At 35.8% G+C, this 14,083-nt stretch overlaps 1 protein-coding gene across 1 annotated transcript in view; it reads left to right on the plus strand.

Annotated features, from left to right (window-relative positions):
- Positions 1–1,353: 1,353 nt before the first annotated feature.
- LOC136039642 (uncharacterized) overlaps positions 1,354–14,083 on the plus strand; it is a 28,926-nt gene continuing 16,196 nt past the window's right edge. Inside the window, exons 1-2 of the mRNA XM_065723541.1 lie at positions 1,354–2,218; positions 13,932–14,051. Of these exons, the coding sequence (XP_065579613.1) occupies positions 1,358–2,218; positions 13,932–14,051 (981 nt within the window). The 5' untranslated portion in view covers positions 1,354–1,357. The remainder of the gene's footprint in view (positions 2,219–13,931; positions 14,052–14,083) is intronic.

A 14,083-nucleotide genomic window follows, 5' to 3' on the forward strand; every position in this document is an offset into this window, starting at 1 on the left:
AACGACTTATCAAGTCAAATTGTGCAGCTCCCTGACACGCCTATCAATTTTCATCGTCCTAGCACGTCCAGAAGCACCAAACTCGCCAAATCACTGAACCCCTCCGCCCAACTCCTCCAAAGAGAGCGAATCCAGTACGATTCTGTCAATCACGTATCAAGGACATTTGTTTATTCCATCCACCAAGCTTCATCCCGATTCCTACACTCCAAGTGTTTTTCCCCCTCCAACTCCCCCCAATGTCAAACGATCTGGTCGGGATTTCAAATAAGAGCTCCCTGACATGAATTCTTTCTAAAAATCAAATTTCATTAAGATCCGATCATCTATTCGTAAGATAAAAATACCCCAATTTTCACGTTTTCCAAGAATTCCGGTTTCCCCCTCCAGCTCCCCCCAACGTCACAGTATCTGGTCGGAATTTAAATAAGAACTTTAAAGCACAAGATCCTTCTAAATATCAAATTTCATTAAGATCTGGTCACCCTTTCGTAAGTTACAAATACCTCAATTTTAAAAATTACCCCCCTCCAATTCCACCAAAGAGAGCAGATCCGGTCCGGTTATGTCAGTCACGTATCTTAGACAGGTTTTTATTCTTCCCATCCAGTTTCATCCTGATCTCACCGCTTTAAGTATTTTCTAAGATTTCCGGTCCCCCCAACTGCCCTCCCCCCCCAATTACGCTTGATCCGGTTGAGATTTAAAATAAGAGATCTGAGTTACGAGGTCCTTCTAAATATGAAGTTTCATGAAGATCCGATCACTCCTTCGTAAGTTAAAAATACGTCATTTTTTCTTATTTTTCAGAATTACCCCCCCCCCCCCCAATAGATCGGATCCGTTCCAATTATGTAAATCACGTATGTAAGACTTCTGCTTATTTTTCCCACCAAGTTTCATTCCGATCCCTCCAATCTAAGCGTTTTCCATGATTTTAGGTTCCACCACCCCAAACTTCCCCCAACGTCACCAGATCCAGTCAGGATTTAAAATAAGAGCTTTGAGACACGATATCCTTCTAAATATCAAATTTCATTGAGATCCGATAACCCGTTCGTAAGTTAAAAATACCTCATTTATTCTAATTTTTCAGATGCATGCTTGTTGAGTCTAACTTTCAGGTCTCACTAGTAATAGATGGTAACTACTAGGTAATACTAGTAACTGGTAGCACTAGTAAATGCTGCTATTAACTTATTTCGCTAATAAGATAGTACTTGCATTTTTGTTGAGTCTAACTTTCAGCTCTCAGTAGCAATGGATGGTAACTGCTAGGTAACACTAGTAGCACTAGTAACTGGTAACACTAGTAATTGGTGCTATTAACTTATTTCGTTAATAAGATAGTACTTGCATGTTTATTGAGTCTAACTTTCAGGTCTCACTAGTAATGGATGGGAAAAGATATGGAGAAACATCATCAGATGATACTAATCAGATGATACAATCAGACGATACTGTACTTCATAGACTATATGAAGTTTCAAGTACCTTGACATCAAAAGAAGATATCAAACCACACCCATACCAATGCTTTGATATGTCATCAGTTGCAAGGAAGGTCTACACCTTGGAACGAGTACCAGGAACAGCTAGTTCTTTAGTAGAAAATTTCATGAATGGTGAGCAGACGGAAAAGGACGTTTTAAAAAATCAAGAAATTAGAGCACCAGAAACTACTTGTAGTGTAGCTCTTCATAAGCTTTATCAGGCTGATCACAGCCCAGTTGAAAAGCCAAACTTGAAAGCTCATCCATACCAATATTTTGACATGAGTACTGTTTCTAAAAAAACACATGGTTTAGAATCAGTTTTTCATTTTGGACAAGAATCAGCTTTCAAGGCTTCAGAGATGGAGTCAGTTGTCACTGAATCGGTTTTAAAAACAGAAGATGCAGAAGCTAATGGAGTCAAAACTGGATACATAGAGCCTCTTTTGAAAATTGCACTGGCAGAAGTTAGTGGAGAAAAGAGTTTAGTATTGACTAAGAATGCTGAAAAAGCTCACAACGTAGAAGTAACAAACCGGCTATTGGATAAACTAAAAGATGGCTCGAAGGAGAGAAGAGAAAAAGAAGAAAGAGGAACTCCCTTGAAGGCGAAAATAGATAAAGAGAGGACAAACTCTGGTAAAAACGATGCAAAGAGTGACTTGATTGAACTTCTGAAAGAGTTCAAATCGGAAAAAATAGTAGTCCCCCCGCGTTTGTTTCGTGTAAGTATAATCTCTTTTTTTTAATCTTTTTTAGTCTTGTCTGCTGTATATGATCAATCAATCAATTTATTTAAAGGAAACAAAAAAAATTTACAAAGCTTTAGACCCCCCTCCCCCAAAAAAAAGACTCTTTGGCCTGTGAGACTGTGAACTATAAATATGTTATAAATAAAACATAACTATAAATAATAGTACTAAAATCAAACAGAAGGACAAGAAGAAGAAAAAAAAGATAGAAAAAAAGAAAGAAGTGAAATAACAACAACAAAAACTACCATACCAATCAGAATTAATGAATTGAACAAATTGAAAAGGAAAGATAGAAGGAAAAAAGAGAAAGGAGGAGAGAACCAACTCTCCTGGCATAAGAAGTGGCCCTAATAAACAAATAGGGTATCTGGATAATACCCCTGGAATTCCTTTCAGACAATTCTCCCCTGCAGAATCCACCTCACCCCCGTAGACAATTCCCCCTAGGAAATTTTTTACCACAGATAATTCACCCTCACCACCTGGAAAATTCTGTCCTAGAAAATTTTCCCCACGTATGAAATTCAGCAGCCAAAGGCAAACTAAGACCGAAAGAACAAAGAAAAAAAAGGGGTTCTGGAATATTTTCACTTTATTCTAGTATACAGATAGAATATTCAATGTAAAATATATTGTAGGGTTAATATTTAAATTTTGATTTCTTTTATTCTTTTTTGTGCTTCGGGGCGGGGGGGGGGGGATGTTACCATAGCACAACAAAATAAAAATTAATGAAAATAATTTGCCTGCTTGTTTAAAATAATGAGTTATGTTCGTCTGAAATTTTATTGGTTTGACTTGGAGTTACTCTTTATATTATTTAAAAAAAAACAAAAAAAAACATGATATACAATTGGTGTATGCTTTTTCTATCTACTACTACTAACAACTCACTGCAACAACAAGCCATCTTAGGTAAACACAGCTGCGCCTGTTTTCCCTCCATCCCAGTCTCTCCCATGCTTCCCTCCTTACACATGCCTAAGAAGTTTCAATTTCCTTTAAATCCTTTTTTATAACCTTTTTTCTAATACAGACGACCTGTTTTTTGTCGTGCCATATATGGTTGGGCAAATAGGATGATCTTTTGCAATTTTTCATCAGCAAAACGTGTCTTGGCCATCTCAACCTTTCTCTAATTATAGTAATAGAAAGCAGGATAGGACCACATTTTTGTACAGCTACTTTTTGAAATATGGTCCGTCAAACGGGTACCCAAAAGCAGTGGTGAATCTCCAGCATTTTTATTGAGGAAGGGGGGCAAGATAGGTCCATATCGGATAGCCAAAGGGCTTTAGACATTTAATCATTTTGTTCTCCACATTATTGGGGGGTAACTGCCCCCTAGCCCTCCCCCTAAATGACGTCTCTGCCCAAAAGAATCTATAAAAGGTCCTTCTGGAAAATATCTAGCAATCCCCGTCTTCTTTTTGAAGCCCCCACGTTTCAGAACCATACTTGACCAGTGTCATCATTGTAGCTTAGATCTAAAGCCAAAATGGTTCAGCTGTGACAAAACAAAAAATGAATTTGAAAGTATGGCCAGTAAAGGAAAACCAAGAGAACAAAAAAAAAACTCAACGAACTTTTCGCCTGTATAAAACAAGGCGTCCTCAGCTTAGAAGAAAAAAAGACAAAAAAAAAACAAACAAAATAAAACAAGAATCTAAAACCTTTCTGGTTTCATTAAGGTAGCTTGCAATTGTATATGTGAGTAATTGTATATTATACATTTCTGTTAGTCTGTTTTTAGTTTTATATATAATTTTTGTTTAAATTTTTTGTGTGTCAGATTCTAGTTGTTTTTTTTTTCTCTACGCTGAAGACGCCTTGTTTTATACAGACCAAATATTCGTTGGATTTTTTGTTTTCTTTGTTTTCCTTTACTGACCATAGACCCGTTTTGTCATCTTCATTATTCATTTTTATCATTGTAGCTTCAAATCTGGCTCACATACTTCTCTTACACTTATCAGACATTTATCTTCCTGTTCTTTTATTGTTTTTAAACGTGAAAAAAAAAGCCCTGGACGTTGGCTATTCTGCTTTTAACATCTTCTTTGCATCTACCATCTATACTAATAATACTGCTTGGATAAGTGAAGCTATCAACTTAGAAAACTTGTAAGAGGTCCACCCTGATGAGGCAACGCAAGCAGGTTTTCCCTTCTCGGGGATAATGACGGTGGAAGTAGCTTTTGACCGGAAGGAGACTCCTAACCATCTCACAGTACTGATTTTCATATTTCTTCTCTTTTCACTGGCTGCTATTGTTCTCGTTTCTTTCTTCTTTGCGAATTTTTTGTTTTGTCCCTTTCCAGAAATTATACTTTGTTTATTACTACATGGACTTTGGAATCCTTCCCAGAATCGATTCCTGAGAAGAATTGTGATATTTAAATAGGTAAAAATGATTACAACATATGACCTTCTATCAGAAAAAAGAGGGTAAGTTAGCATTCATTCGTGAGTAAACCAAACAAGGTATTTCACACTATATGCTAAACTAAAACTACATGACATAAAAAAGAAAGCACCAAAAAAAAAAATTACACAACCAATGATCACCAACTACGAAATTTCTAATCTCCCAGTTCTTAAAAAAAAATAACAAGGTTTCTAACATCCTTATTACTCACTACCAAATTCAAACTAAAAGGAAAGCTAAGACCTAGTTCAGATCAAACACCACTATTTTTTAGATTCATTTGTCTCTGCTATAAAGTTCGAATACATGTATGCAAATTTGACAAGTAGAGAAAGATCTCCTGGATGACTCTTCACAGTATTTTGATACCCAAATTTGAAAATTAGTTTCCTAACTGACACAAAGCATTTGTTTGACTTACCTAACATGGTTATAATTGTTTAATATAAACAGAAATGAAATAGCCAAGTTTATTTTGTATTGAAATGTTCAGAAAGCTTAATGGGAAACCTAACAGATCAGCAAACTTTTGCATATTGTCTAGAAGTATATTGAGCCCCATTTGGAGGGGGACTGGAATGCAATTAAATGTCAGTGATTGCTATATTTGGAGATTGTTTGATGGTGAATAATCCGGTTTCTTTGTATGAAGCCCCCCCCCCAGTTCCTTGGCGTTGCTTATTCCCTTCCATTCATCCCATTGAACATCACTGCAGGTTTTAAAGCAACAGGTATATATGTCCATTTAGTGAGGAGATTTTTGGCCATCAGCTATAACTGACCAACCGTTGGATGAGCCTGCATCTGAGCCGAGAGATGAAGACATTCAAATCCTTAGATCCAGAAGAAGAGGTAGGTGCAGCCTCTCAACATGCATAAGTCACCTTCACTTCAATCTAGACAGTTTGTTCATGATAAGGCCATATCGTTTGTGATGATAGGGCCATATCTAAGAGCTTGTCCGAGAAAGGCCATATTCAAAATCTCATTCGAGAAAGGCCAGATAAAGAGGTCGATCAAAAGGAGTCCACAAAAAAAAAAGACTGAGGAGCAGGATATTGTTCGAAAAGCTAAGAAAGTGAATGAGACTTTCACAGGCTCTTGTTAAGAAGTCAAAAACCATAAAAAATAATCTGTGTTAAAAGGGGCAGCAGTTTAGAAGTCGTTTTGGACTTGGAAGGTGTTTTGGAAGCCATTGAAAAAGATTCTAAGGAAGGAACTTAGTTGAAGGAATACTTTTTTCCTACTTTAAAAGCTGGCGACTTTGTTTTGGTTCTTGAAAAAGAAGTGAGAAAAGAAAAATGCCACACTGTTGGTGAAATCATTTCAAAAGGAACAAGACGTACAGGGAAAGTTACTTTTGTGCATTGGAAGCACTGACATATTTCACATTTTTTTTCGCCATATGTGATCGTATCGAACCAGTGATCGTAGAACTTTAAGAAAGGGTTGATTTGAATGGAAATTGCCCTTTTTAGTGCCCTTTTGAAAAACGAAAACGATCAAGCATAAGCAAAGTAGGGTTTTTAGCCATTTTGTGTCGGCAAAAATCAATCTTTGACCAAAGTAAGTCAAAATGCCAGAGAATGAAACTTCTAATCGATTTTTAGGCAACCGATTTTCCATGGTCTTAAAACCCTAAACAGAAGCTTTTGAGCCCTTAATCTGAGGAACAGAAGTACAATCTGAGGAACTCAAGCAGAGGAACCAGAAGTACAAGTGCGACACTTCAAAAGGATTGCGCTTCAACATCACAAAGTCTCACCATCAGCTACGAGTTGAGCTGATCATACCTGCACACAGAGTACTGAACTCAAAATATTTCCCCTGATGTTTGAGAACCTAGAATCAAAAGAGCTTCTGCAAGACATCTGATCAGAATTGATCCAACGCAAGACAAATAAGCAGAATCCACGCACAGGAATCCAAACCCTAAACAGGAGCTTTTGAGTCCTTAATCTGAGGAACAGAAGTACAATCTGAGGAACTCAAGCAGAGGAACCAGAAGTACAAGTGCGACACTTCAAAAGGATTGCGCTTCAACATCACAAAGTCTCACCATCAGCTACGAGTTGAGCTGATCATACCTGCACACAGAGTACTGTACTCGAAATATATCCCCTGATGTTTGAGAACCTAGAATCAAAAGAGCTTCTGCAAGACATCTGATCAGAATTGATCCAACGCAAGACAAATAAGTAGAATCCACGCGCAGGAATCCAAACCCTAAACAGGAGCTTTTGAGCCCTTAATCTGAGGAACAGAAGTACAATCTGAGGAACTCAAGCAGAGGAACCAGAAGTACAAGTGCGACACTTCAAAAGGATTGCGCTTCAACATCACAAAGTCTCACCATCAGCTACGAGTTGAGCTGATCATACCTGCACACAGAGTACTGAACTCGAAATATATCCCCTGATGTTTGAGAACCTAGAATCAAAAGAGCTTCTGCAAGACATCTGATCAGAATTGATCCAATGCAAGACAAATAAGCAGAATCCACGCGCAGGAATCCAAACCCTAAACAGGAGCTTTTGAGCCCTTAATGTGAGGATCAGAAGTACAATCCTAGGAACTCAAGCAGACGAACAAGAAACACAAATAAACACGCATCCGTGATCTGTCTTTTGGCAAAAAATGCAAAATTCCACATTTTTGTAGATAAGAGCTTGAAACTTCTATAAGATGGTTCTCTGATACGCTGAATCTGATGGTGTGATTTTCGTTAACATTGTATGACAATTAGGGGATGTTTCCCCCTATTTCCTGAAATGAGGCAAATTTTCTCAGGCTGGTAACTTTTGATGGGTATAACTGATCTTGATGAAACTTATATATTTAAAATCAGCATAAAATGCGATTCTTTTGATGTAACTATTGGTATCAAAATTCCATTTTTAGAGTTTCGGTTAGTATTGAGCCGGGTCGCTCCTTACTACAGTTCGTTACCACGAACTGTTTGAAAGGGCTGAATAGTCTCGACTGGAAAGCCCACCATCGTCGTAACAGAAGAAGAATTGCTTCATTGTTGAAGCTTGTCCTCATGTTTCATACTGTGTAATTTTGCTAATACCTTAACCCTGTTGCCAAAACCTTTGTTTACAGGGTACACTACAAAATAGGCAGGTCATCGCGTTTTCTCTTTATATATCAGCATTCATTATACTCTAAACACAGCAACATCGTTTGCCTTAATTTTGGTCTTAGACATCCCTACTTCGTTTTGCCGTTTTTATAGTTTTACTTCACTATCTATTAAATAGCTGAGTTTTGTATCAAAAAGACATATTATGGTCTGTCCCAAGTATGGTTGCCACTTGCCCCATCTATAGGACTCCAACCCATACTTGGGACAGAATGGGTGGTTGTAAAAATAACGCCTTCCCTTAGAAACTGATTGATCTCCAAGTTTTAAGACTTGGGGATACATTTCTGACGAACCTGCTCGTAAACTGGAACTCATCGCTTAACGTTTGTTTCGCCTTAATTATGTCCTCTTTAAGATAAGATATTTATTTTAAAAAAAAATCTCTATCAAAAGCCCGCAAAGAACCGAATTCAGACTTCGAAGTCGACAAATCATATGGTTGCAGTAAGACTGGTGAAAATGCAAAAAGCAACGCCGAAAAAGAAAAACCATAATGAATAATCATTTACGAGACAAAAATTAATAAGTCGATTGAAAAGTTAAAAAGATAAAAACTGATAAAACTAAACTTAAACAAATACAAGTCAGAAAAAGAATTAAAAGGGACATTAAAAATCTCAGTTAGTGATAAAGATGCTGACAAATTTTTGCTTTTAGTTAGGGGCAAACACGAAAAATGTCCCGAATATTGAGACTGTTCCATAATCTATGCAATGTTGAATAGCGGAAAAGTTCCCCTAGAGGAATTGTGTGTGTATTTGGATGCCCAATATTGTAAGTTTATGGCCTACAGCCATGGAGTTAAACAGTTGTCTAGACTACTAAGCTTTGTTACAAATATCTAGGAAAGGTCATTTCTTATCGAAAATTAAATGTAAAAAAGACAAGTTTTTCAAGTGAAAGTAAGGAGCAACATCGAAACTTAAAACAGGCGGAAATTATTCCGTATATGAGTGGGGCTGTCCCTTCCCTAACCCTTGCTCTTTACGATAAAGTTCGTTCTTAAAGTTCTTTATAAAATACTTTTCATTCAAGTTCAAACGCACTTGTGAATCAGCAGTCTTTCTTAGAGAATTTTGACAAAAGTAAGGGTTTGAAAAAAAAACAACTTGTTTTTTTTTTTATTTAATGTCCAGCTATTTTTCACATTAGGCCAGGAAATCCACTTTCCTCCCCCGATGTAAGATTTCGTCTGGAAAATTCCCCCTGGACACCTTCCTTCCCGCAGAAAGTCTCCCTCCTTTAAAATTTTCTGTTTATTTCTCTGTAACAAATACTATATGTGAATAATTGGCAAATTGTGCAGCTTATAGCCCATTCCCCAAGGACTATGGAGGGCCATTTCATCCCCATAGGTATAGTTATTTGACTTTTCAACTATGCTGAATCAAATGGCTGTTTAAAAATGTTGATCGGGTCTTTTGGGAGAACGTCGGAGGGGGCTTCCAATCTTTTTGGTTACTTAAAGAGGCCGCTAGAGACCATAATTTCCGTTTAAATAATCCATCTTTCGATTTTCTAGGATCGTTTATTTGGTACAATCACTAAAAAAAAAAAAAAAAAAAAACAATAAAAAGCGAACAAACCCGTATCCGTGATCTTTCTTCTGATAATATATATATATATATATATACTAGCTGTTGGGGTGGCGCTTCGCGCCACCCCAACACCTAGTTGGTGGGAGCGCTTCGCGCCCACCCCCCAAGCCCCCCCGCGCGCGTAAGTCGTTATGCGCCATATTAGTTACGCGCCATTGTAGTTGTCTCCCTATGTCCAACCTGTGAATATAGATATATATATATATATATATATATATATATATATATATATATATATATACATATGTTTTTAACTACGTAAAACTTGCGAATATACAACATTCTTTGCTGTCCAATTGTCTGTGCATATAAATAGATTGTCAGGTTTACCGACTCTTGAACATGCAACATATAATGGTCCATGGGAAAACAATCCGTATTCAGATCTATACCTCATGATTCTAATGATGGCTCTTGAGCTTTGTTGATGGTGATTGCTAATCAACGATTCCCTGTGTCGCCGCCGTCATTTATATATCCCCCTGTGCCTCCCGGCGTCCCCGTTGTATTTGTGTCCCTGTGTCCCCGGTGTCCCGGTCATCATTTGTGTCCCGGTCTGTATATACATTCGTTTTTGAATTGGTCTTTTTTTTAGGTTTTAGTTTTTTACCTTTTTTTTAGTTTTTTTAGTTATACCTCATGATTCTAATGATCGCCTTTGAGCTTTGTTGATGGTGATTGCTAATCGAACATTCCCTGTGTCCCCGTCGTCATTTATATATCCCCCTGTGCCCCCCGGCGTCCCCGTTGTAGTTGTGTCCCTGTGTCCCGGTCGTCATTTATATTCCCTGTGTCCTGGTCGTCATTTCCCCTTTTTTTCTTTTTCTTTTTTTTTTGTTTTTACTTTGTTTTTAGTTTTTTTTGTTTTTTTTCTTTTTTCTTTTTATTTTTTTTTTATTTTTATTTTTTTTAGTTTTGTTTTTCTCCTTTATTTTTCATTTTTTTCCTTTTTTTCTTTTTTTTTCTTTTTTAGTTTTTTTAGTTTTTTTTATTAGTTTTTTTTTTTTCTTTTTAGTTTTTTTGTAGTTTTTACTTTTTTTTAGTTTTTTTTTAGCTTTTTTTTACTTATGTCCTGGTCGTCATTTATACTCCCTGTGTCCCGGTCGTCATTTGTGTCCCGGTGCTTTGTTGATGGTGATTGCTAATCGAACATTCCTTGTGTCCCGGTCGCTTTCTCTTTGAGTGTCCCGCGTCATTTATATTCCCTATGTGCCGGTGTCCCGGTCGTCATTTGTGTCCCGATGTCCCGGTCTGTAATTTCGTCAGTCGAAAACATGACGTCAGTCAACACAGAAACATGACGTCACCTGATCCACAGACAGACAGACAGACAACTTATTTATATATATATAGATATATATAATATCTATATATATATATATATATATATATATATATATATATATATACATATATATATATATATATATATATATATATATATATATATATATATATATATATATATATATATATATATATATATATATATATATATATATACTAGCTGTTGGGGTGGCGCTTCGCGCCACCCCAACACCTAGTTGGTGGGGGCGCTTCGCCCCCCCCCAAGCCCCCCCGCGCGCGTAAGTCGTTACGCGCCATATTAGTTACGCGCCATTGTAGTTGTGTCCCTATGTCCCACCTGTGAATATAGATAGATATATATATATATATATATATATATATATATATATATATATATATATATATATATATATATATATATATATATATATATATATATATTCGCGCCACCCCAACACCTAGTTGGTGGGGGCCCTTCGCGCCCCCCCAAGCCCCCCCGCGCGCGTAAGTCGTTACGCGCCATATTAGTTACGCGCCATTGTAGTTGTGTCCCTATGTCCCACCTGTGAATATAGATAGATATATTATATATATGTTTTTAACTACGTAAAACTTGCGAATATACAACATTCTTTGCTGTCCCATTGTCTGTGCATATAAATAGATTGTCAGGTTTACCGACTCTTGAACATGCAACATATAATGGTCCATGGGAAAACAATCCGTATTCAGATCTATACCTCATGATTCTAATGATTGCCCTTGAGCTTTGTTGATGGTGATTGCTAATCGACCATTCCCTGTCCCGGTGTCCTGATCGTCATTTATATCCCCCTGTGCCCCCCGGCGTCCCCGTTGTAGTTGAGTCCCTGTGTCCCGGTCGTCATTTATATTTTTTACTTATGTCCTGGTCATTATGGCTTATGTATGGTCATTTATATTCCCTGTGTCCCGGTCGTCATTTGTATCCCGGTGTCCCGGTCTGTATATACATTCGTTTTTTAGTTTTGTTTTTCTCCTTTATTTTTTTCCTTTTTTCTTTTTTTTTCTTTTTTAGTTTATTTAGATTTTTAGATTTTTAGTTTTTTTATTAGTTTTTGTTTTTTTTTTCTTTTTAGTTTTTTCGTAGTTTTTACCTTCTTTTTAGTTTTTTTAGTTTGTTTTTTTACTTATGTCCTGGTCGTCATTTATACTCCCTGTGTCCCGGTGCTTTGTTGATTGCTAATCGAACATTCCTTTTGTCCCGGTCGCTTTCTCTTTGAGTGTCGTCATTTATTTTTTTCTTTTTTAGTTCTTACCTTTTTTTAGTTTTTTTTAGTTTTTTAGATGAATTTTTTTTTTAGTTTTTTTCCTTTTTTTCTTTTTAGTTTTTTATTGGTTTTTACCTTTTTTTTTTTAGCTTTTTTAGTTTTTTTCGTTTTTTCTTTTTACTTTTTTTTTAGTTTTTATCTTTTTTATTTTTTTTTATTTTTATTCTTAATTTTATTAGTTTTCTTTTTCTCTTCTATTTTTCAGTTTTTTCCTTTTTTTTAGTTTTTTTTTTAGTTTTTAGTTTTTTTATTTTTTTACCTTTTTTTAGTTTTTTTTAGTTTTTTAGCTTTTTTATTTTTTTTTATTAGTTTTTAGTTTTTTTTGTAGTTTTTGCCTTTTTTTAGTTTTTTCAGTTTTTTGTTTAGTTTTTAGTTTTTTACCTTTTTTAGCCTAACCAGGATTTGAACCTGGGACCTTCATTCTCCGTTCTGACACCCTCTCTCACCGAGTGACTACTCCAGCATGTTCATTTTGGTGTTTTAAATGGTATATTATTAACCAAATTAATGTGTTTTACAATATACTAAGCATCGTCATAACAAAAATGATGGCAACTAATTTCATGACGTCAGCCGAAACATGACGTCACCTGATCCATCCACAGATCCACACACAGACAACTTATTTTTATATATATAGATATATATATTGTAGATAGGAGGTTGAAACCTCTTCAACAGGACTCTCTGATATGCCTTGTCTGATGTTGTTATTATAAATAATTTCTCACTTTTCGAAGGCTCGTAGATTTTAATGGTTAACGTTAAACTTAGTAAATCTACATATTTGATATCAACATAAAAAGCTAATTCTTTTGGCATATCTGTTGTTATCAGAATTTCGTCTTTTAAAGTTTTGGTTACTATTAGGAGAGTCGCTCCTTCCTTACAGTTCGATCACGAACTGTTTGAAAAAGGAGGTTCAGGTGCCACTAATGATTGTTTTAATTGTTCTCTGCTATTATACTAATCCTATAATTTGCACTGATTCTAAATGCGTCCTTGCAAGACTTAATAGTGAAAAAACATCCCCTAGAAAACTAAGAGAGTTTTGCTATTTGATATTTGATATTTGAAACTTGATATTTGATATTTGAAAACCTGAACATCAAACACTCACTCAACGTAATTAACTTTATTATGCTCAAGCTACAATTGTTTACAAAAGGCGATTTCTAATTGGAGAAAAAGGAGAAAAAACTGTAGGCTGCTATATATTATTTTTTATGCTTTATACCTTATTTACTGTTAAATTAATTTAAAAAATATCTCTGCAAGACTGAATTGTGGAAAAAGTTTCGCTGGAGAACTCATAGTATCTTGATACTCAATTTTCAAAGTTGGTGTCTTGCAACCGTGACATCAAACAATTATTTGAATTGTTCAAATTATTTAAACTTCGAGGGAAAAAGATCCCTGGAGGATTCTTAAAATTAAGTTATCTAGATACCCAATTTTGGAAGCTAGTGTCTGGCAACTGTGACACCATACACTTAGGTTATTTGAATTGCTAAAATTAGTTAAACTTTAAGGAAAAGAAATCCCCATAAAAAAGATTATCAGACACGGGTTTCAGCCCCCCCCCCCGGAATTTTTGTTCAACTCTTAAAAAGTAACAAAAATGCATATAAGCAATTTTTTATGCATTTTCTACTGTCTTTTTTGTACCCCATCTCTCCGACAAAATTCTGGATACACCCCTTTCAAATACCCACTTAGGGGCATAGCATTTTTTTTTGAAGGTAAAATGTGTTAGATACGCCTTTGGTTTCTCTCCTTTGTTGATACGCATTTGGTTTTTCTACGTGAAAACCCAACAGTTTGTTTTCTTTCTTTTTTTTTTACAAGCTTTTGTGCTAGTTTTTAATTATCTTTACTGTTTTCATTTTAGAAAAATCAACTGAAAAAAGTTAAATGTCTATTTTGTGAAATGCCAATAGAACTTTGGAGGGACGCAAGGAAAGCAATAGACGCTCATGTTGCTACTCGTATTCACAAAGATCATAAAAAGGTAAGTGATTAAAGCTGTGTTCTGATAGAGAC

The sequence above is a fragment of the Artemia franciscana genome, chromosome 19 (assembly GCF_032884065.1).
Source record: "Artemia franciscana chromosome 19, ASM3288406v1, whole genome shotgun sequence".
NCBI lineage: Eukaryota > Metazoa > Arthropoda > Branchiopoda > Anostraca > Artemiidae > Artemia > Artemia franciscana.